Source organism: Oncorhynchus gorbuscha, linkage group LG07, assembly GCF_021184085.1.
Source record: "Oncorhynchus gorbuscha isolate QuinsamMale2020 ecotype Even-year linkage group LG07, OgorEven_v1.0, whole genome shotgun sequence".
NCBI lineage: Eukaryota > Metazoa > Chordata > Actinopteri > Salmoniformes > Salmonidae > Oncorhynchus > Oncorhynchus gorbuscha.
This window is the reverse complement of record NC_060179.1, coordinates 47,329,642-47,353,996: the sequence shown is the minus strand read 5'-3', so window position 1 is coordinate 47,353,996 and position 24,355 is coordinate 47,329,642. Positions and strand designations below refer to the sequence as shown.

Here is a 24,355-nt window from a genome sequence, read left to right as displayed (position 1 = left end):
CCCGTTAACGGGATCGCAGCCCTAAGAAGTTTTAAAAGGCTAAATGATTATTTAAAAAAAGAGTTAGAGTTCCTCTGTCCAGTGTCTGTTATTTTGCTCATCTTAATCGTTTCTTTTTATTGACCAGTCTGAGATATGGCTTTTTCTTTGTAACTCTGACTAGAAGGCCAGCATACCATACCTCTTCACTGTTGACATTGAGACTGGTGTTTTGCAAGTATTATTTAATGAAGCTGCCAGTTGAGGACTTGTTGTGCACTCCTCTCAATTCTGGTTAGAGACAGTTTGCGCTCTTCTGTGAAGGGAGCAGTACACAGCATTGAATGAGATCTTCAGTTTCATGGCAATTTCACATAAAAAACTACATAAGACTGATTTGAGCCGGTTGGTCACATATGTGCCCATTACAATCTACGCAAGAATTGGAATGCATGATTTGTCATCTGTATTTGAAAACATGTGAATAAAACAGTAATACATTGTGCTCTGTACATACATAGAGTATGCTACAGTAGAAAAACAAAAATAAAATAAAATATATACAGAAAATAAGTTATTTCTTTAAGGAAAGAAACAGTGAAGGCAATTCTAGTCCCAGCTAGAAAATGTACCAAGGGGGAAAAGTTTGTGCTAGACAGCGCAAATGTCTGCATACTTGAGCTGGGGAAACACAAGGGAGTAGTGTGTGTCAGGATTTGGCCAGGGTTGTTCCGGTGTTTGGTCACTAGATGCCCCCATTGTGCCTTTTGACCTTTTGTTTTCCCTGGATCCCCATTATTATTTGCACCTGTGCCTCGTTTCCCCTGATTGTATTTAAACCCTTTGTTTTACTCAGTTCTTTGCTCTGTGTTTGTATGTTAGCACCCAGCCCTAGTACTCTGTGAACTCGTGTTGATCCCGGTGGACTCTCTTGTGGAATTCTGTTTTTTGTTCTTGTTTGTTTGTTTTTAAGTATCTTTTGAGGCTTTTTTGTGCTATACCTTCCACCTTGTGGATTTACCTTTTTGTCTTGGAGGATTACCTTTGTTCTTGTGGAATTCCTTTTGAGGTTGTGGAGTTACATGTTTTCCTGAAGAACTTCACTTTTTACTTCATTAAATACACCGTCTCAAGTACTGCTGTGTCTGCCTCATCTTCTGGGTTCTGCCGACTATTCGTGGCTCAGTTGGTTAAGTGACTGTTTCTCACTCCAGAGACCCGGGTTCGTAACCGGGTCCTGACGAAAACACAGAGCCAAAAATGAACCCAGAGGCAGCCAGTTCCCAGGACCTTGTTGCCATGCTGTCCCACCACCATTGACCTGGAATTTATCTGATGATGTCAGACTCAACAAATTGCAGCCTGCCAGGATACTTGGTTTTCTTTCCCTTGGCATGTGCGCTTATGTAAAAATAAACACACACGTACAATGGAACATTTAATGAGGATTTATGCTCGAACCATTTAAGGGTTCGACGGAAAATACCAGTCTTAGTAAAGTCGAAAATGTACTCTGAGGCCTTTGACTCTGAGGCCTATGGACCTCTGTTTCTTCACAGAGGTCCATAGGTCATCCCTGTAGACTACCTGAAGATGGTGCCTTACTGTTGTAGACTTATCATCAAATCAAATCAAATTTATTTATATAGCCCTTCGTACATCAGCTGATATCTCAAAGTGCTGTACAGAAACCCAGCCTAAAACCCCAAACCGCAAGCAATGCAGGTGTAGAAGTTGAAAACTATCATATAGTTTTCAACTTAGAATAGTGCCCTAAGCAACACACCGCATATTAGAAACACCATAGATATGACATTAGACAATGCCATGGTAAAATCATTTTGCCAAGACCTTGGACGTATATAGAATACAGTCCAATTAGATGATTAAGGTGTGATGACTATATTTTGTATAGCTTTTGTTCATGCTTTCATTCCTTTTCGTATAATTTCCATTCATGCTTAGGAAGTGATAGAGCCATAAACAAATTCCCCATACAACCATTCCATCCTCCTGATTCCCACTTACAAGCAAAAATTCAAGCAGGAAGCACCAGTGACTCGGTCAATAAAAAGTGGTCAGATGAAGTAGCTGCTAAGCTACAGGACTGTTTTGCTAGCACAGACTGGAATATGTTCCTGGATTCTTCCGATGGCATTGAGGAGTACTCCACATCAATCAATGGCTTCATCAATAAGTGCATCGATGACGTCGTCCCCACAGTGGCTGTATGTACATACCCCAAACAGAAGCCATGGATTACAGGCAACATCTGCAATGAGCTAAAGGGTAGAGCTGCCGCTTTCAAGGAGCGGGACTCTAAACTGGGAGCTTATAAGAAATCCTGCTATGCCCTCTATGACGAACCATCAAACAGGCAGGACTAAGATCGAATCATACTACACCGGCTCCGACACTCGGATGTCAGATGTGGCAGGGCTTGCAAACTATTACAGAATACAAAGGGAAGCTCAGCCGAGAGCTGCACAGTGACAAGCGCCTACCAGATTAACTAAATTACTTCTATGCTCGCTTCGAGGCAAGTAACACTGAAATGCATGAGACCTCCAGCTGTTCCGGACGACTGTGTGATCACGTTCTACTCAGGCGATGTGAGTAAGAACTTTAAACAGGTCAACATTCACAAGGGTATTTTCATTTTCAATCTTTCCCTATCTGAGTCTGTAATACCAACATGTTTCAAGCAGACCACCATAATCCCTGTGCCCAATAACACTATGGGAACCTGCCATAAATGACTACTGACCCTTGGCACTCACATGTGTAGCCATGAAGTGCTTTGAAAGGCTGTTCATGGCTCACATCAGCACCATTATCCCAGAAACCCTAGATCCACTATTTGCATGCCGCCCGAACAAATCCACAAATGATGCAATCTCTATTGCACTCAACTCTGCCTTTCACACCTGGAAAAAGGAACACCTATGTGAAAATGCTAATCATAGACTACAGCTCAGCGTTCAACACCATAGTGCCCTCAAAGCTCATCAATACGCTATGGACCTTGGGAAAAAAACTCCTCTGCAACTGGATCCTGGAATTCTAGACTGCCTGCCCCCAGGTGGTAAGGGTAGGTAACAACACATCAGCCACACTGATCCTCAACACGGGGGCCCCTCAGGGGTTTGTGCTCAGTCCTCTCCTGTACTCCCTGCTCACTCATGACAGCACGGCCAGACAGGACTCCAACACCATCATTAAATTTGCCGATGACACAACAGTGGTATGCCTGATCATGTGGTGCAAGGACAACAACATCTCCCTCAACATGATCAAGACAAAGGAGATGATTGTGGACGACATGAAAAGGAGGACCGGGCACATCCCCATTCTCTTCGACGGGGCTGTAGTGGAGCAGGTTGAGAGCTTCACGTTGCTTGGTGTCCACATCACCAACAAACTAACATGGTCCAAGCACACCACGAAAGTCATGAAGAGGGCACGACAAAACATATTCCCCCTCAGGAGACTGAAATGTTTTGGTATCGAGAGCATCCTGACAGGTGGCATCACTGCCTGGTATGGCAACCGCTCTGCTTTCAACCACAAGGCACTACAGAGTTTAGTGCGTACGGCCCAGTACATCACTAGGGCCAAGCTTCCTGCAATCCAGGACCTCTATACCAGGCGGTGTCAGAGGAAGGCCCTAAAAATTGTCAAAGACTCCAGCCACCCTGTTGATAGACTGTTCTCTCTTCTACTGCACGCCCAGCGGTACCGGAGCGCCAAGTCTAGGTCCAAGAGGCTTCTAAACAGCTTCACCCCCAAGCCATAAGACTCCTGAACATCTAATCAAAATGATACTGACTATTTGCATTGTCCCCCCTTTTACGCTGCTGCTACTCTCTGTTACTATCTATGCATAGTTGCTTTAATAACTCCACCTACATGTACATATTGCCTCGTCCCACCGGTGCCCCCGCACATTGAATCCATACCGGTACTCCTTATTTATAGCCTAGATATTGTTATTTTACTGCTGCTCTTTAATTATTATTATTTTTTGGGGGTATTTTTCTTAAAACTGCATTGTTAGATAAGGGCTTGAAAGTAAGCATTTCACTGTAAGGTGTTGTTTTCGGGACATGTTTTCGGTGACAAATCAAATTGGATTTGATTAGAGTAGAGTAGTACTTCATTAATCCCAACTTGGGAAATGTAATATTTTGGAGCGCAGAACAAAAGTGGCAGTTAGGACCTGTAGCCTGGTGCATGGTGCACTACGACTGGACCATTGCTTTATAGATCGATGATCAGAGAGGGCGATTAGGGTTGCTTTTATATGCTTTTATCCCCTTCCAATAGCCTACCCACTGGAGAAAATCTAATAAAATCAAATGCAATTGTAATCGTCGCATACAAATATTTATCAGATGTTATTGCGAATGTAGCGAAATGCTTGTGTTCCTAGCTCCAACAGTGCAGTAGTAGCTAACAATTCACAATACACACAAATCTAAAAGTAAAAGAATGGAATAAAGAAATATAAACCTTTTTGGATGAGCAATGTCAGAGTGGCATTGACTAAAATACAGTATATACATATGAAATGAGTAAAACAGAATGTATAGTGCCTTGCATAAGTATTCACCCCCTTGACATTTTTCCTATTTTGTTGCCTTACAACCTGGACTTAAAATGTATTTTTGGAGGGTTTGTATCATTTGATTTACACAACATTAGCTTTTTACAGACATAGCCTTTTCCTGACCAGAATACCTTCTTCCATGTGTTTGGTCTCCCACATGCCTTTTGGCGAACACCAAACGTGTTTGCTTATTTTTTTCTCTTTAAACAATGGCTTTTTTTCTGGCCACACTTCTGTAAAGCTCAGCTCTGTGGAATGTACTTGCTTCAAGTGGTCCTATGGACAGATACTCCAATCTCTGCTGTGGAGCTTCGCAGCTCCTTCAGGGTTATCTTTGGTCTCTTTGTTGCCTATCTGATTAATGCCCTCCTTGCATGTTCCTTGAGTTTTGGTGGGCGGCCCTCTCTTGGCAGGTTTGTTGTGGTGCCATATTCTTTCATTTTTTTATAATGGATTTAATATGGGATGTTCAAAGTTTCAGATATTTTTTTATATCCCAACACTGATCTGTACTTCTCCACAACTTTGTCCCTGACCTGTTTGGAGAGTACCTTGGTCTTCATGGTGCCGCTTGCTTGTTGGTGCCCTTTGCTTAGTGGTGTTGCATACTCTGGGGCCTTTCGGAACAGGTCTATATATACCTATATATACACATACCTTAGTGTTCTTGGGCACAGGCAGTATGGTGGTCTGCTTCAAACATGCTGGTATTACATACTCGGACAGGGAGAGTTTTGAAAATGTCAGTGAATACACTTGCTAGTTGGTCAACGCATGCTCGCAGTACACATCCTGGTACTCTGTTTGGCCCTGCGGCCTTGTGAATGTTGACCTGCCTAAAGGTCTTACTCACATTGGCTGCAGATAGGGTGATCACACAGTCTTCCGACACAGCTGGTACTCTAATGCATGTTTCATTGTTATTTGCCTCGAAGCGAGCATAGAAGTAGTTTAGCTCGTCCGGTAGGCTTGTGTCACTGGGCAGCTCGCGGCTGTGCTTTCCTTTGTAGTCTGTAATGGTTTGCAGGCTCTGCCACATCCGACGAGTGTCAGAGCCGGTGTAGTACAACTTGTTCTTGGTTCTGTATTGATGCTTTGCCTGTTTGATAGTTCATCAGAGCGCATACGAAGGGCATAGTGGGATTTCTTATAAGCTTTCTGTTTAGAGTCCCGCTTCTGGTTGGGGTATGTACTGTGGTAAACCGTAGGGTGTTGGGTTGAGCGTGCAGAAATTAACACAGAGACAGGGAGGTTTTAGTCCGCAAAAACAACTTTACTAAATAAACATAACAAAGAAAATCACTTCGGTTTAGCTCGGTCCTTATTCTCTACTGTCTCTCTCCGTTCCCTCTCGCGGTATGCCACCGTGCTCCTTTTATTTGGCCTCCACGGCTGTTTGGCACTTTCCTCTATTTACCTCAACTTAGAGCTGTCTGTGTCAGGGTGCCCAGCTCCCGTATTCCCAGCAGAGGGAGCCAACGTCGCCTCATTTACCTCCCCTCTATTACCATCCCCCAGGGTAGACCTCCTGGGATACCACACACCCCTACCCTTAATACCTCCCTCCCAGTCAGAGCTAAGGGCTAGCTTTGCATCCCTCCGGGATAGGGTGTCCGCATTGCCGTGCTGGGCCCCCGACCTGTGGATGACAGAGAAAGAGAATTGCTGTAAGGACAGGAACCAGCGGGTGACACGGTCATTTGTGTCCTTACCTCTTGCCATACAGACAAGGGGGCATGGTCAGTAATCAGGGTGAACTTCCTCCCGAGGAGGTAATACTTGAGGGTGTCCAGTGCCCACTTCAGGGCGAGGCACTCCTTCTCGACAATTGAGTATTTTTTCGCCCTCGGTAGGAGTTTCCTGCTGACATACATGATGGGGTGCTCCTCGCCTTCCTGCTCTTGGGACAAAACGGCCCCTATCCCTGTGTCAGACGCGTCTGTCTGGACCAGGAGGTTTTTTGAGGAGTCCGGAGTGAGGAGTATCAGGTGCGAACATAGCGCATCCTTCAGGGCCTTGAACCCCGCCTCTGTGCCCTCCGTCCATCGCACGGTCTGGGGTAGTCGTGCCTTTGTTAAGTCTGTGAGGAGAGAAGCAATAGCAGCAAAGTTATGTACAAATCTACTGTAGTAACCTGCTAACCCCAGGAATGACTTCCCCTACTTCTTGGTTCGGGGGACCGGCAATCTGCAATGGCAGTCATTTTTTTTCTTTCATGGGTTCAACATTTCCCCTCATGATCTGATAGCCCAGTTACTCCACCTTGGCGTAGACCAGCTTGCACTTGTGGGTGATCTCGGTCAGACCTCCATCCCTTTGTGCATCCACAACAGCCTGGTATCTACAAAGATGTGACTCCCAGCTGTCACTGTGCAAAATTATGTCATCCAGATAAGCAGCGGCATACTCACTGTGAGGCCGCAGGACGTGGTCCATGAGTTGCTGAAAGGCCGCTGTTGCCCCATGGAGCCCGAAAAGGCAGAACCCGGTAGTCGAGGATTGGTAGGATGGTCAGTTTTACAAGGGTATGTTTGGCAGCATGAGTGAAGGATGCTTTGTTTGCGAAATAGGAAGCCAATTCTAGATTTAACTTTGGATTGTGATGTTTGATATGGGTCTGGAAGGAGAGTTTACAGTCTAACCAGACACCTAAGTATTTGTAGTCGTCCACGTATTATAAGTCAGAGCTGTCCAGAGTAGTGATGTTGGACAGGCAGGTAGGTGCAGGTAGCGATCGGTTGAAGAGCATGCATTTAGTTTTACTTGTATTTAAGAGCAATTGGAGGCCACGGAAGGAGAGTTGTATGGCATTGAAGCTTACCTGGAGGGTTGTTAAAACAGTGTCCAAAGAAGGGCCATGTCACAAGTCCGACCGAGGGTGTGTCCCCTTCCCGGGCGGGTGGCGCTCGGCAGTCGTCGTCATCGGCCTATTACATTTACATTTACATTTAAGTCATTTAGCAGACGCTCTTATCCAGAGCGACTTACAAATTGGTGCATTCACCTTATGACATCCAGTGGAACAGCCACTTTACAATAGTGCATCTACATATTTTAAGGGGGGGGTGAGAAGGATTACTTTATCCTATCCTAGGTATTCCTTAAAGAGGTGGGGTTTCAGGTGTCTCCGGAAGGTGGTGATTGACTCCGCTGTCCTGGCGTCGTGAGGGAGTTTGTTCCACCATTGGGGAGCCAGAGCAGCGAACAGTTTTGACTGGGCTGAGCGGGAACTGTACTTCCTCAGTGGTAGGGAGGCGAGCAGGCCAGAGGTGGATGAACGCAGTGCCCTTATTTGGGTGTAGGGCCTGATCAGAGCCTGGAGGTACTGAGGTGCCGTTCCCCTCACAGCTCCGTAGGCAAGCACCATGGTCTTGTAGCGGATGCGAGCTTCAACTGGAAGCCAGTGGAGAGAGCGGAGGAGCGGGGTGACGTGAGAGAACTTGGGAAGGTTGAACACTAGACGGGCTGCGGCGTTCTGGATGAGTTGTAGGGGTTTAATGGCACAGGCAGGGAGCCCAGCCAACAGCGAGTTGCAGTAATCCAGACGGGAGATGACAAGTGCCTGGATTAGGACCTGCGCCGCTTCCTGTGTGAGGCAGGGTCGTACTCTGCGGATGTTGTAGAGCATGAACCTACAGGAACGGGCCACCGCCTTGATGTTAGTTGAGAACGACAGGGTGTTGTCCAGGATCACGCCAAGGTTCTTAGCGCTCTGGGAGGAGGACACAATGGAGTTGTCAACCGTGATGGCGAGATCATGGAACGGGCAGTCCTTCCCCGGGAGGAAGAGCAGCTCCGTCTTGCCGAAGTTCAGCTTGAGGTGGTGATCCGTCATCCACACTGATATGTCTGCCAGACATGCAGAGATGCGATTCGCCACCTGGTCATCAGAAGGGGGAAAGGAGAAGATTAATTGTGTGTCGTCTGCATAGCAATGATAGGAGAGACCATGTGAGGTTATGACAGAGCCAAGTGACTTGGTGTATAGCGAGAATAGGAGAGGGCCTAGAACAGAGCCCTGGGGGACACCAGTGGTGAGAGCGCATGGTGAGGAGACAGATTCTCGCCACGCCACCTGGTAGGAGCGACCTGTCAGGTAGGACGCAATCCAAGCGTGGGCCACGCCGGAGATGCCCAACTCGGAGAGGGTGGAGAGGAGGATCTGATGGTTCACAGTATCGAAGGCAGCCGATAGGTCTAGAAGGATGAGAGCAGAGGAGAGAGAGTTAGCTTTAGCTATTAGCTGCCACTGATTGTTTTTCCTCCCCCTCCTTGTATGTTTAGTGGTAGCACCTGTTCATGTTTAATTAGTTTGTCTTTATTAGACAGCCGGCCCGCCTGGTTGTTGTGCGGGATTATTTCAATGTAACCTTCGGCACTGTTGTAGAGGTACGTGTTAGTGCCTGGTCGTGATTTTTTCCATTGTACTTTTTGATTCCCTGTGGTTGGGAACGTAACTTTTGTGAGCACCCTGTGGTGCGTTGGTGCTATTAAAAGACGCACAGCATTGAACTCTGTCTCCTGCATTTGACTACAGGCCAGAAGTATACAGAATGGTGTCGTCTGCGTAGAGGTGGATCAGAGACTCACCAGCAACAACAGCAACCTCATTGATGTATACACAGAAGAGAGTCGGTCCAAGAATTGAACCCTGTGGCACCCCCATAGAGACTGCCAAAGGTCCGGACAGCAGACCCTCCGATTTGACACACTGAACTCTATCAGAAAAGTAGTTGGTGAACCAGGCGAGGCAATCATTTGAGAAACCAAGGCTGTCGAGTCTGCCGATGAGGTTGTGGTGATTGACAGAGTTGAAAGCCTTGGCCAGATCAATGAATACGGCTGCACAGTAATGTTTCTTATCGATGGCGGTTAAGATATCATTTAGGACCTTGAGCGTGGCTGAGGTGCACCCATGACCAGCTCTGAAACCAGATTGCATAGCAGAGAAGGTATGGTGAGATTCGAAATGGTCGGTAATCTGTTTGTTGACTTGGTTTTCGAAGACCTTAGAAAGGCATGATAGGATAGATATAGGTCTGTAGCAGTTTGGGTCAAGAGTGTCCCCCCCTTTGAAGAGGGGGATGATCGCAGCTGCTTTCCAGTCTTTGGGAATCTCAGACGACACGAAAGAGAGGTTGAACGGGCTAGTAATAGGGGTGGCAACAATTTTGGCAGATAATTTTAGAAAGAAAGGGTCCAGATTGTCTAGCCCGGCTAATTTGTAGGGGTCCAGATTTTGCAGCTCTTTCAGAACATCAGCTGAATGGATTTGGGAGAAGGAGAAATGGGGAAGGCTTGGGTGAGTTGCTGTGGAGGGTGCAGTGCTGTTGACCGGGGTAGGAGTAGCCAGGTGGAAAGCATGGCCAGCCGTAGAAAAATGCTTATTGAAATTCTCAATTATGGTGGATTTATCAGTGGTGACAGTGTTTACTATCTTCAGTGCAGTCGGCAGCTGGGAGGAGGTGTTCTTATTCTCCATGGACTTTACAGTGTCCCAGAACGTTTTTGAGTTAGTGTTGCAGGAAGAAAATTTCTGCTTGAAAAAGCTAGCCTTGGCTTTTCTAACTGCCTGTGTATAATGGTTTCTAGCTTCCCTGAAGAGCTGCATATCACGGGGGCTGTTCGATGCTAATGCAGAACGCCATAGGATGTTTTTGTGTTGGTTAAGGGCAGTCAGGTCTGGGGAGAACCAAGGGCTTTAATATCTGTTCCTGGTTCTACATTTCTTGAATGGGGCATGTTTATTTAAGATGGTTAGGAAGGCATTTAAAAAAAATATCCAGGCATTCTCTACTGATGGGATGAGATCAATATCCTTCCAGGATACCCCGGCCAGGTCGATTAGAAAGCCCTGCTCGCTGAAGTGTTTCAGGGAGCGTTTTACAGTGATGAGTGGAGGTCGTTTGACTGCTGACCCAGTACGGATGCAGGCAATGAGGCAGTGATCGCTGAGATCTTGGTTGAAGACAGCAGAGGTGTATTTAGAGAACAAGTTGGTTAGGATGATATCTATGAGGGTGCTGACCGATCTGGTGTACTCCTCAATGCCATTGGAGGAATCACGGAACATATTCCAGTCTGTGCTAGCAAAACAGTCCTGTAGCTTAGCATCTGCTTCATCTGACCACTTTTTATTGATCTTGTCATTGGTGTTTCCTGCTTTCATTTTTTATTCTAAGCAGGAATCAAGAGGATGGAATTATGGTCAGATTTTCCAAATGGAGGGCGAGGGAGAGCTTTGTATGCATCTCTGTGTGTGGAGTATAGGTGGTCCAGAGTTATTTTCCCTCTGGTTGCACATTTAATATGCTGATAGAAACTTGGTAAAACTGATTTAAGTTTCCCTGCATTAAAGTCCCCGGCTACTATGAGCGCCACCACTGGGTGAACGTTTTCTTGTTTGCTTATGGCGGAATACAGCTCATTCAATGCTATCTTAGTACCAGCCTCTGACTGTGGTGTAATGTAAACAGCTACAAAGAATATAGATGAAAACTCTCTCGGTAGGTAATGTGGTCTGCAGCTTATCATGAGAAACTCTACCTCAAGCGAGCAATAGCTCAAGAAATCCTTAGATATTGTGCACCAGCTGTTATTTACAAAAATACATAGACCTCCACCCCTTGTCTTACCAGACACCGCTGTTCTATCCTGTCGGTACATCGTATAACCAGCCAGCATTATGTTGACATTGTCGTCGTTCAGCCACGACTCTGTGACGCATAAGATGTTACAGTTTTTAATGTCCCGTTGGTAGTTTAATCTTCCCAATAACTCGTCCATTGTATTGTCCAAAGATTGCATGTTTCCTAGCAGAATTGAGGGAAGTGGGGGTTTATTCGATCACCTCTGACTTTTCAGCAAGCAGCCTGCTCTCTGGCCTCTTTTTCTCCGCCTCCTCTTCACGCAGATCACGGGGCTCTGATCCTGTTCCCAAGGGAGCCTTATATCCTCAGCCTCGGGCTCGTCAGAGTCTTTAAAGAAGAAAAGGTATTCTGCTAGTCCGTGGTGAGGAATTGCAGTCCTGATGTCTAGAAGTTATTTTCGGTCATAAGAGACAGTAGCGGCAACATTATGTTTAAAAATAGTAAAATAATAAGTTACAAACAAAACGGATAAACAACAAATCAACACAATCTGCTGGGGGAACGTAAAATGTCTGCCTTCTTCTCCGGTGCCATCTTACTGTGTTTGCATTCCAATTCTTGTATTCCGATTCTTGAATACATTGTAATGGACGCATGTGATGTGTATTAAAATACTTTTTTAAAGGTTGTACTGAATATATGATGAGCTAATGCAAAGCTAATTGCTTGTTCGTTAATTACCCCTTCTCAACATGTATACTGCAAACAGATCCAAGTCATCTTGTCACATTTTCTTGTCTTTGGTTGACATGGAAAAACAAACATGGCAGCATAGACTTTTAGAAAAGGTTTTACTCAATTATTTTGATCAATGATGAGCTCACCCATGATGTAATACTTTGTAAATAGTAATCACTATTGTTTAATTCATTTTATGGATTCTGTCAGCCGAGAGTTGGCTAAATATGACCGCTTGTGTTAGCTCACTCTTTCCTCAGTGAGCACTAGGACTATGGTGACCTACATTTTCCGATTTGGATGAGAATGCTGTTGTTACTTTTGTGAATGTCTGAACAGCTACATCCCCCAAAAAACTGCTCACATTTAGGAAATACAGTTGTAAAGACTGTTTGTGCAAAATGTTTCTGTGACGAAAATGTGTGGCCAGCTCAAAAACTGACTGTTGTGTCAATCATGAATAGACATTCTAATCGCACCAGTTTGAGCTATGCTGCAGGGACCACTGTAGACCGATCACACCCGTTTACGGGTATGCATCAAAAATATTGATGTTCATCATCCCACTCAGTAGCAAACAGTACATGCATCACACGTGTATTTCACAACTATGAGCATTTTCACAAATGAAATTGGCTACAATTGTTCGGTTCCTGGAGCATTTGTAAGAATGCCTGGTGCTCTGGTCCTGGATCTTAGACCTGCTACTCACGCAGGATTCGTTTCAGCCAATGTTAGTTTGTGTTTCATACATACTTTATAGCATAGTTCAGGGTAGCAAATGCTCCAGGATACAGCAGCATTCCCCAAGTGAGGATGCCTTTCACGTCAGCAGAAAATAAATTCATGAACTTCTTTGAGGAAAAGATAATGATCATTAGAAAGTAAATTACGGACTCTTTAAATCTGCATATTCCCCCAAAGCTCAGAGTCTGCACAACTCTGCCAGGACCTAGGATCAAGAGAGACACTCAAGTACTTTAGTACTATATCTCTTGACACAATGATGAAAATAATAATGGCCTCTAAACCTTCAAGCTGCATATTGACCCCTATTCCAACTAAACTACTGAAAGAGCTGCTTCCTGTGCTTGGCCCTCCTATGTTGAACATAATAATGTCTCTCTATCCACCGGATGTGTACCAAACTCACTAAAAGTGGCTGTAATAAAGCCTCTCTTGAAAAAGCCAAACCCTGACCCAGAAAAGCAAAAAACTATTGGCCTATATCAAATCTTCCATTCCTCTCAAACATTTTAGAAAAAGCTGTTGCGCAGCAACTCACTCACTGCCTTCCTGACAAACAATGTATACGAAATGCTTCAGTCTGGTTTTAGACCCCACCATAGCACTGAGACTGCACTTGTGAAGGTGGTAAATTACCTTTTAATGGCGTCAGACCGAGGCTCTGCATCTGTCCTCGTGCTCCTAGACCTTAGTGCTGCTTTTGATACCATCGATCACCACATTATTTTAGAGAGATTGGGAACCCAAATTGGTCTGCACGGACAAGTTCTTGCCTGGTTTAGATTGTATCTGTCGGAAAGATATCAGTTTGTCTCTGTGAATGGTTTGTCCTCTGACAAATCAACTGTAGATTTCGGTGTTCCTCAAGGTTCCGTTTTAGGGCCACTATTGTTTTCACTATATATTTTACCTCTTGGGGGATGTCATTCGAAAACATAATGTTAACTTTCACTGCTATGTGGATGACACACAGCTGTACATTTCAATGAAACATGGTGAAGACATGGTGAAAATTGACATCGCTAGAAGCCTGTGTTTCAGATATGAGGAAGTGGATGGCTGCAAACTTTCTACTTTTAAACTTGGACAAAACAGACATGCTTGTTCTAGGTCCCAAGAAACAAAGAGATCTTCTGTTGAATCTGACAATTAATCTTGATGGTTGTACAGTCGTCTCAAATAAAACTATGAAGGACCTCGGCGTTACTCTGGACCCTGACCTCTCTTTTTACGAACATATCAAGGACAGCTTTTTCCATCTACATAACATTGCAAAAATCAGCAACTTTCTGTCCAAAAATGATGCAGAAAAATTAATCAATGCTTTTGTTACTTCTAGGTTAGACGACTGCAATGCTTTACTTTCCGGCTACCCGGATAAAGCACTAAATAAACTCAGTTAGTGCTAAATACGGCTGCTAGAATCCTGTCTAGAACCCCAAAAATTGATAATATTACTCCAGTGCTAGCCTCCCTACACTGGCTTCCTGTTAAGGTAAGGGCTGATTTCAAGGTTTTACTGCTAACCTACAAAGCATTACATGGTCTTGCTCCTACCTATCTTTCCGATTTGCTCCTGCCGTACATACCTACACGTACACTACGGTCACAAGACGCAGGCCACCTAATTGTCCCTAGAATTTCTAAGCAAACAGCTGGAGGCAGGGCTTTCTCCTATAGAGCTCCATTTTTATGGAATGGTCTGCCTACCCATGTGAGAGATGCAGACTCAGTCTCAACCTTTAAGTCTTTAATGAAGACTCATCTCTTCAGTGGGACATATGATTGAGTGTAGTCTGGCCCAGGAGTGTGAAGGTGAACGGAAAGGCTCTGGAGCAACGAACCGCCCTTGCTGTCTCTGCATGGCCGGTTCCCCTCTCTCCACTGGGATTCTCTGCCTCTAAAAAAATTCCTGTCTGGGTTGGCTCCCCCCCCTTGGGTTGTGCCGTGGCGGAGATCTTTGTGGGCTATACTCGGCCTTGTCTCAGGATGGTAAGTTGGTGGCTGAAGATATCCCTCTAGTGGTGTGTGTGTGGGGGGGGGGGGGGGTTGGGGTTATATCCTTCCTGTTTGGCCCTGTCCGGTGGTATCATCAGATGGGGCCACAGTGTATCTCCTGACCCCTCCTGTCTCAGCCTCCAGTATTTATGCTGCAGTAGTTTGTGTCGGGGGGGCTAGGGTCAGTTTGTTATATCTGGAGTACTTCTCCTTTCTTATCCGGTGTCCTGTGTGAATTTAAGTATGATCTCTCTCTAATTCTCTCTTTCTCTCTTTCTTTCGCTCTCTCGGAGGACCTGAGCACTAGGACCATGACTCAGGACTACCTGCCATGATGACTCCTTGCTGTCCCCAGTCCACCTGGCCATGCTGCTCCAGTTTCAACTTGGAACCCTGACCTGTTCACCGGACTTGCAACCTGTCCCAGACCTGCTGTTTTCTAGAGACAGCAGGAGCGGTAGAGATACTCTTAATAATGATCGGCTATGAAAAGCCAACTGACATTGACTCCTGAAGTGCTGACTTGCTGCACCCTCGACAACTACTGTGATTATTAGTATTTGACCATGCTGGTCATTTATGAACATTTGAACATCTTGGCCATGTTCTGGCACAGCCAGAAGAGGACTGGCTTCATAGCCTGGTTACTCTCTCGGTTTCTTTCTAGGGTTTGGCCTTTCTAGGGAGTTTTTCCTAGCCACCGTGCTTCTACACCTGCATTGCTTGCTGTTTGGGGTTTTGGGCTGGGTTTCTGTACAGCACTTTGAGATATCAGCTGATGTAAGAAGGGCTATATAAATACATTTGATTTGATTTGAGGATCCAAATCATAAGGGGATAGGTGAGTGCGTCCTATGTAATCTCTTGTGTAGATTCAGATTTTTATTGATTTTGTTTATCATCAAGCAATTACTGGTATCAGATGTGTGAATAATGTATAGATAGCAGTGTGGTGGGATTTTGTAGAGACATAAGACAACTATAACACAGACAGATAGACAGACAGGCAGAAAGACAAACAGACAGACCTTGAAGGTGAGGAAATGGAATTTCTCATAGTCCATGGCAGCAGAGTCCTCCACTAAGATGGTTACCTGGGCCTCATTGAGCACAGTCTGGGGAACCACCCGTAACATCCGCCCAGGACCAACAAGTCTGAGGTTGAATTTAGCATTGGACCCCTGCAGCACACAACACAAGAGACATTCATTAGGGCTCCCAGGGACTGGTCAGGATCGAGGGAAAGATGAATGGTGCAAAGTACAGAGAGATCCTTGATGAAAACCTGCTCCAGAGAACTCAGGACCTCAGACTGGGGCCAAGGTTCACCTTCCAACAAGACAACCACCCTAAGCACACAGCCAAGACAACGCAGGAATGGCTTTGAGACAAGTCTCGAAATGTCCTTGAGTGGCCCAGCCAGAGCCCGGACTTGAACCCGATAAAACATCTCTGGAGAGACCTGAAAATAGCTGTGCAGTGACACTACCCATCCAACCTGACAGAGCTTGAGAGGATTAGCAGACAAGAATGGGAGAAACTCCCCAAATACAGATGTGCCAAGCTTGTAGCGTCATACCCAAGAAGATTTGAGGCAGTAATCGCTGCCATAGGTGCTTCAACAAAGTACTAAGTAAAGGGACTGAATACTTATGTAAATGTGATATTTCATATTTTTTTTATACATTTGCCCAAATGTCTAAAAAACGATTTTTGTTTTGTCATTATGGGGTATTGTGTGTAGATTGATGAGGTGGAAAAAAATCAATTTAATCAATTTTAGAATAAGGTTGTACTGTAAAAAAATGTGGAAACAATCTAGGGGTCTGTGTGTGTCTATATATATATGTGTGTATATACCAGTGGTGGGCCGTCAGGGCCAGCAAGGCCTTCTCTGCTGGCCTAAACATAATCAGAATATATATATTTTTAAATATATTTTCCCACAAATATGTATTAAATTATTCCCCAGAGTAAGAGTTATACTCTTCATTTCATAGCTTTCCTCATAGCTTCCAGCCCCAGGTTGAGATTTGGAGGGCTGGTCTTTATGTTAGATCTTTTATCCAATCATATTCAGCCATCATGTGTTGCCAGGGGTCTAAAATCTGCCCTCAGGCCTTCAGAATCAACAGTGCGGGCGCTTGTAGCTAAAAGTGAATGGAAATTAAAATTTAGTGTCAGCTTTAGAGTTGGCTATTGTACGCCTGCTGGCTGGCTCCAGTGTTACACACAGGAGCCAGCTAGCAGGCGTAGTGCGTGCACGTCTTTTGATTGGATTACCAATATTGAGAAGCAGGTCCTATATGGGCAGGTCTATGCAGAATCTCAGAACTAGGAAACTGAATTTGATAAACAAATTAATTTGCATACTACTAAGCTGTTTTTTCAACCCACAATGGTGGAAGGCGAAGATATCGATTTGGTCGAGGATATAATTATAACGACATTCTCAAGACAACCTTTTCAAGAAAAGTTAGACATTGTCATGAGAGGTCGACGCCGATGCTACAAAGCCAGTCACAGGCGGGAAAGGGGTTCGTTCGCCACTTTCAAAGTTCCAACTACGAGCGCTATCAATGGCTCACAGGCTCCGAGAAGCACTGCAAACTGTACTGCTGGGAATGCCTATTATTTGCAAGTGATCGATTTTGTGTTTGGAGCCACACTGGCTTTGCAAACTTGAGTTGTCTAACCAAGGCGGCAGCAACGAGACACCAAAGTACGGCTGGGCACTTACAAGCAATGGTGCTTTTGAAAACTTTTGGGGACACCCGAGTGGATCTACAGCTCAACGAACAAGCGCGCAGGGCAACGAAGCTGCACAATGAAAAGGTATTGTACTCTTCCCCTGAAATTCTCTGAATAAAAATGTACATTTCAAGGTGATGCAACGCCTGGTTATACTGGGATTCTGTCTAAATGTATCGTGTCTAGAGCCATGGCACCATAATGATGGTAATAAGAGGTGGATTAATTTGGGTGGGACTGTGTAGAACTTCACTGAAGGCCCAGGCCCCAGGCCCACGGCACGAGACTGGTATATACAGTGGGGCAAAAAAGTATTTAGTCAGCCACCAATTGTGCAAGTTCTCCCACTTAAAAAGATGAGATAGGCCTGTAATTTTCATCATAGGTACACTTCAGCTATGACAGACAAAATGAGAAAAAAAATCCAGAAAATCACATTTATTTGCAAATTATGGTGGAAAATAAGTATTTGGTCAATAACAAAAGTTTATCTCAATACTTTGTTATATACCCTTTGTTGGCAATGACAGAGGTCAAACGTTTTCTGTAAGTCTTCACAAGGTTTTCACACACTGTTGCTGGTATTTTGGCCCATTCCTCCATGTAGATCTCCTCTAGAGCAGTGTTTTGGGGCTGTTGCTTGGCAACACGGACTTTCAACTCCCTCCAAAGATTTTCTATGGGGTTGAGATCTGGAGACTGGCTAGGCCACTCCAGGACCTTGAAATGCTTCTTACTAAGCCACTCCTTCGTTGCCCGGGCGGTGTGTTTGGGATCATTGTCATGCTGAAAGACCCAGCCATGTTTCATCTTCAATGCCCTTGCTGATGGAAGGAGGTTTTCACTCAAAATCTCACGATACATGGCCCCACTCATTCTTTCCTTTACACGGATTAGTCGTCCTGGTCCCTTTGCAGAAAAACAGCCCCAGAGCATGTTTCCACCCCCATGCTTCACAGTAGGTATGGTGTTCTTTGGATGCAACTCAGCATCCTTTGTCCTCCAAACACGATGAGTTGAGTTTTTACCAACAAGTTCTATTTTGGTTTAATCTGACCATATGACATTCTCCCAAACTTCTTCTGGATCATCCAAATGCTCTCTAGCAAACTTCAGATGGGCTTGGACATGTACTGGCTTATGCAGGGGGACACGTCTGACACTGCAGAATTTGAGTCCCCGGCGGTGTAGTGTGTTACTGATGGTAGGCTTTGTTACTTTGGTCCCAGCTCTCTGCAGGTCATTCACTAGGTCCCCCCGTGTGGTTCTGGGATTTTTGCTCACCGTTCTTGTGATCATTTTGACCCCATGGGGTGAGATCTTGCATGGAGCCCCAGATCGAGGGAGATTATCAGTGGTCTTGTATGTCTTCCATTTCCTAATAATTGTTCCCACAGTTGATTTCTTCAAACCAAGCTGCTTACCTATTGCAGATTCAGTCTTCCCAGCCTGGTGCAGGTCTACAATTTTGTTTCTCGTGTCCTTTGACAGCTCTTAGGTCTTGGCCAAAGTGGAGTTTGGAGTGTGACTGTTTGAGGTTGTGGACAGGTGTATTTTATACTGATAACAAGGTCAAAAAGGTGCAATTAATACAGGTAACAAGTGGAAGACAGAGGAGCCTCTTAAAGAAGAAGTTACAGGTCTGTGAGAGCCAGATATCTTGCTTGTTTGTACTTATACAAATACTTATTTTCCACCATAATTTGCAAATAAATTCATTAAAAATCCTACAATGTGATTTTCTCGATCTAGTGTTTTAGGGAGCGTTTGACAGTGATGAGGGGTGGTCGTTTGACCGCAATCATTACTGACGCAGGCAATGAGGCAGTGATCACTGAGATCTTGGTTGAAGATAGCAGAGGTGCTTTTGGAGGCCAGGTTGGTTAGGATGGCATCTATGAGGGTGCCCGTGTTTACGGATTTAGGGTTGTACCTGGTAGGTTCATTGATAATTTGTGTGAGATTGAGGGCATCAAGTTTAGATTGAAGGATGGCCCGGGGTGTTAATCATGTTCCTGTTTAGGTCACCTAACAGCACGAGCTCTGAAGACAGATGGGGCAATCAATTCACATATGGTGTCCAGGGCACAGCTGGGAGAAGAAGGGAGAAGAAGGTGTTCTTAGAGGTCACTGCATGTGTGGGAGGTGGAAGGGTTAGCTAAGGCTTATTGATTAGGGCTAGAGGCTCTACAGTGAAATAAGCCAATAATCACTAACCAAAACAGCAATTGACAAGGAATATTGACATTAGGGAAAGGCATGCGTATCCGAGTGATAATAAGGGTCGAGTGAGTAGGGTCGAGTGGTCTGAAGACATGACAATTCAGATAGCTAACAGGCCGGGGCTTGAGCCAATCAGTTGTGTTGTGACAAGGTAGGGGAGGTATACAGAAGATAGACCTATTTGGTAAAAGACCAAGTCCATATTATGGCAAGAACAGCTCAAATAAACAAAGAGAAATGACAGTACTTCATTACTTTAACCTCTTAGCGCCACCCGACACGCAGGCGTCCCACCTAGCCAACAGGAAATAATAGCTAATAGCACTCGTTAAAACTCTTTCATTAAAACACACATGCAAGGTACTCAATTAAAGCTACACTCGTTGTGAATCTAGCCAATAAGTCAGATTTTTAAAATGCTTTTCGGCAAAAGCATGAGAAGCTATTATCTGATAGCAAGCAACACCCCGAAATACCTGAAGGGGACGTAAACAAAAGAATTAGCGTAGCCGGCGCTACACAAAATGCAGAAATAAAATATAAAAACATTCATTACCTTTGACGAGCTTCTTTGTTGGCACTCGTATATGTCCCATAAACATCACTATTGGGTATTTTTTATTCGATTAAATCGGTCCATATATACCCAAAATGTCCATTTATGAAGACTGTGTGATCCAGGAAAAAACACAGTTTCAAAAAGCAATGTCATTTTTTTAAATTAAAAAATTAAAAAAGTAGCCTATAAACTTTGACAAAACACTTCAAACTACTTTTGTAATCCAACTTTAGGTATTAGTAAACGTTAATAATCTATCAAATTGATCACGGGGCGATGTGTATTCAATAGCTCCACGTCTTCAAATGATGGTCAAAAATCTCTCTTCCAAAATATCCTGTCGTGGACCGGATGACATGGGGTGTTTCTTCTTCATTTGACCAAGGAACAACCTCAAGGCAATTGCCAAGACTGGCGACATCGTGTGGAAACTGTATGACTTGAAAACTTGGAGCCATCTATTTTGCCTTGCCATAGACATTACAGGCAACTGGCGCATTGATATTTTTTTTCCTTTTTGGTGATCAGTTTTCCTTGGGCTTTTTCACTAAACACACATTCTGTTATAGTCACAGCCGTGATTCAACCAGTTTTAGAAACTTCAGAGTGTTTTCTATCCACACATACACTCATATGCATATACTATATTCCTGGCATGAGTAGCAGGACATTGAAATGTTGCGCGATTTTTAACAAAATGTTCAAAAAAGTAGGCCTAGAAACTGCAATCTGGGATGCTTAAGAGGTTTTCACTTCTTCGGGGTAAGGGGCAGTATTCAGAAGTTTGGATGAATGAGGTTCCCAAAGTAAACTGACCGGCCTAGAAGCTAGGATATAATTGGTAGTATTGGATAGAAAACACTCTAAAGTTTCCAAAATTGTTAAAATAATGTCTGTGAGTATAACAGAACTGCTATAGCAGGCGAAAACCAGAGGAAAATCTATCCGGAAAAATACTTTTTGGAGGTGACACCATTTACAATGCCTGTCTATGGGGAAATCAATGGAATACCTCCCAGATTGCAGTTTCTAGGCCTTCCAATAGATGTCAACAGTCTTTAGAAAGAGTTTCAGGCTTGATTTTTGAAAAAGTTGCTAGAATTTGTAGTTTTTCTAAGTAGCTCCCATTTTCGCTGGATTGTTATGGCGCGTGTAGATGAGGGTGCGCACTTTGTTATTTATCGCCGGTAATGAACATACTATTCTCCATCTTAAATGTTATAGTTTATTTCCATATTAGGGTACCTGAGGATTGATTAGAAACTTTGTTTGACTTGTTTGGACAAAGTTTATTGGTAACCTTTGTGATTCATTTGTATGCATTTTGAACGAGGGAAACTGGTGGATTACTGAGTCAAGCGCGCCAGCGAAACTGACTTTTTGGGGATATAAAGAAGGACTTTATCGAACAAAACAACCATTTGTGATGTAGCTGGGACCCTTGGGATTGCAAACAGAGGAATATCTTCAAAGGTGATTTATTTTATCGCTATTTCTGACTTTCTCTGCTTGCTTGGAAAATGTTTTTAATGCTTTTGAATGCGGGGCGCTGTCCTCAGATAATCGGATGGTATGCTTTCGCCGTAAAGCCTTTTTGAAATCTGACAAAGTGGCTGTATCAACAAGAAGTTAAGCTTTTAACTGATGTATAACACTTGTATGTTTAATATTACGAATGTTGTATTTTGAATTTCGCTCTCTGCAATTTCACCGGATGTTGGCCAGGTGGGACATGAAAATCAGCCAATGCAGAAAATGTTAATAACTTTAAAAGTTTATTCAATTGCATTTGCAAAAGTCATCAAGCGCTCATGAGGACTGTCACAGGAAAGGAAGACAAAGCAGTTACCATTTCTGCAGAGGATAAGTTCATTACAGTTACCAGCCTCAGAAATTGCAGCCCAAATACATGCTTCACAGAGTTCAAGGAACAGACACATGTCAACATCATCTGTTCAGATGAGACTGCGTGAATCAGGCCTTCATGGTCGGAATGCTGCAAAGAAACCACTTCTAATGGACACAAATAAGAAGAAGAGACTTGCCTGGGCCAAGAAACATGAGCAATGGACATTAGACCGGTGGAAATCTGTCCCTTGGTCTGATGTGTCCAAAATTTAGATTTTTGGTTCCATCTGCCGTGTCTTTGTGAGACGCAGAGTAGGTGATCGGATGATCTCCTCATGTGCTGTTACTACCAAGAAGCATGGAGGAGGAGGTGTGATGTTGCTTTGCTGTTGACACTGTGTTTTATTTAGTATTCAAGGCACACTTCACCAGGATGGCTACCACAGCATTCCGCAGCGATACGCCATCCCATCTGGTTTGCGCTTAGTTGGACTATCATTTAGGGCAATGACCCAACACACCTCCAGGCTGTGTAAGGGCTATTTGAACAAGAAGGAGAGTGGTGCATCAGATGACCTGGCCTCCAAAATCACCCAACCTCAACCCAATTGTGTTGGTTTGAGATGAGTTGGGCAGCAGAGTGAAAGAAAAGCAACCAACAAGTGCGCAGCATATGTGGGAACTCCTTCAAGACTGTTGGAAAAGCATTCCAAGTGAAGCTGGTTGAGAGAATGCCAAGAGTGTGCAAAGCTATCAGCAGGCTATCATCATTCAAAGTATTGATGTTGTCACATTCTGACCTTAGTTTCTTTGTTATGTTTTGTTTTAGTATGGTCAGGGCATGAGTTGGGTGGGTAGTCTATGTTAATTTTTCTATCCAGGGGTGTTTTGCTGTACAATGTGGGAGGTATTTGAGGACAGCAGCTCTGACCTGGATGAACTCACAGATATTATTTCAGACTATGTAAACTTTTGTGTTGAGTCAGTTGTGCCTACCAAGACCTGTACAATCTTCCCTAACAACAAGCCTTGGGTACAAAACATCTAAAATCACTACTTGATATGAAGAAGGCAGTTTATGCTGGGGGTGATAGACAGGCTTTAAGAGACACAACGTGAGATCAAAAGACAGATACTGGTGGACAAGGAGGCATACAAGCAAAGGGTGGAGAGGACCCTCTCCTCAGGAAACGCAAGGGTGGCCTGGCAAGGGATAAATCCATGGCTAGTGCCCCCCAAGATTTGAATCAGACAACTTTGTGTCGGAGGTAAAACAAATGGAAGCATCATTACAAATGTTTGAGAGAGTTGGCTGTTCAACAGTCTGATGTTCTAAAGTTGTTCAGGGGATGTAACACATACAAAAGCCCAGGCCCAGACAAAATAAGAGGATATGTGTTAAAGCACTGTGCTGAACAACTGGCTGGTGTTTTTACAGACATTTTCCAATCCTCACTCGACCAGCAACACGTGCCAGTATTGGAGAAAAACGTAATAATTATACCAATTCCTAAAGCATCTAATCCCACTGTTCTGAATGACTACCACCCTGTCACCTTGACATCCTTAGTAATGAAATGCCTTGAGAAAATTGTGAAAAGTCATATTCTCAGTGTCACCCAGAAGCTCCTTGACCCATTTCAGTTTGCCTATCAGCCTAAAAGGGAGTTGATGATGCCATTCTTACCCTCCTTCACATGGTCTATAGACATCTAGAGGGTGCCAAATCCCATATCAGGGTTCTGTTTGTTGACTTTTCTTCTGCCTTCAACACAATCCAGCCTTACATTCTGGCACAGAGACTCATTCGGGACTTCTCCCTAGATGGGGGCTGGTTTTGCGGCTGTAAGACTTCCTGAGCCAACTATCACAGCGAGTCAAAATAAGTCCCTGTGTGTCGGATATACGCAATACCAACACAAGCTCTCCTCAGGGATGTGTTTTTTCCTCACTTCTGTACATCTTGTACACTAATAGTTGTACTTGTTCCCATCCTGACAGACACCTCGTTAAGTTCGCTGATGACACTGCCTTGATCAGCCTGTTGCATGATGATGAGGAACGTCATGGCCCGGTCCTAGATTACTTTGTAGAGTGGTGTGAGGAATCACACTTGGTCCTCAATACCAACAAGACCAAAGAGATGTGCATAGACTTCAGGAAGCGTACAACACCTACCTCTGCAACATCTATCAAAGGTCAGATTATAGAAATTGTAGAGGTATATAAATATCTGGGTGTCCTTTTGGACAATAAGCTTCAGTGGAGTAAATGTACAGACCTGATCTACAAAAAGAGCCAAAAAAAGACTGT

At 44.2% G+C, this 24,355-nt stretch overlaps 1 protein-coding gene across 6 annotated transcripts in view; it reads right to left on the bottom strand.

Annotated features, from left to right (window-relative positions):
* LOC124039934 (cadherin-related family member 1-like) overlaps window positions 1-24,355 on the bottom strand; it is a 181,698-nt gene that overhangs the window by 48,874 nt on the left and 108,469 nt on the right. For 4 of the 6 annotated variants that reach the window (XM_046356503.1, XM_046356499.1, XM_046356501.1 and 1 more), the window contains one exon: window positions 15,690-15,842. The exons of 1 other annotated variant lie outside the window; for it this stretch is intronic. In XM_046356503.1, coding sequence (XP_046212459.1) covers window positions 15,690-15,842 — 153 coding nt within the window. The remainder of the gene's footprint in view (window positions 1-15,689; window positions 15,843-24,355) is intronic. One more of the 6 variants, XM_046356502.1, reaches the window with a different exon arrangement.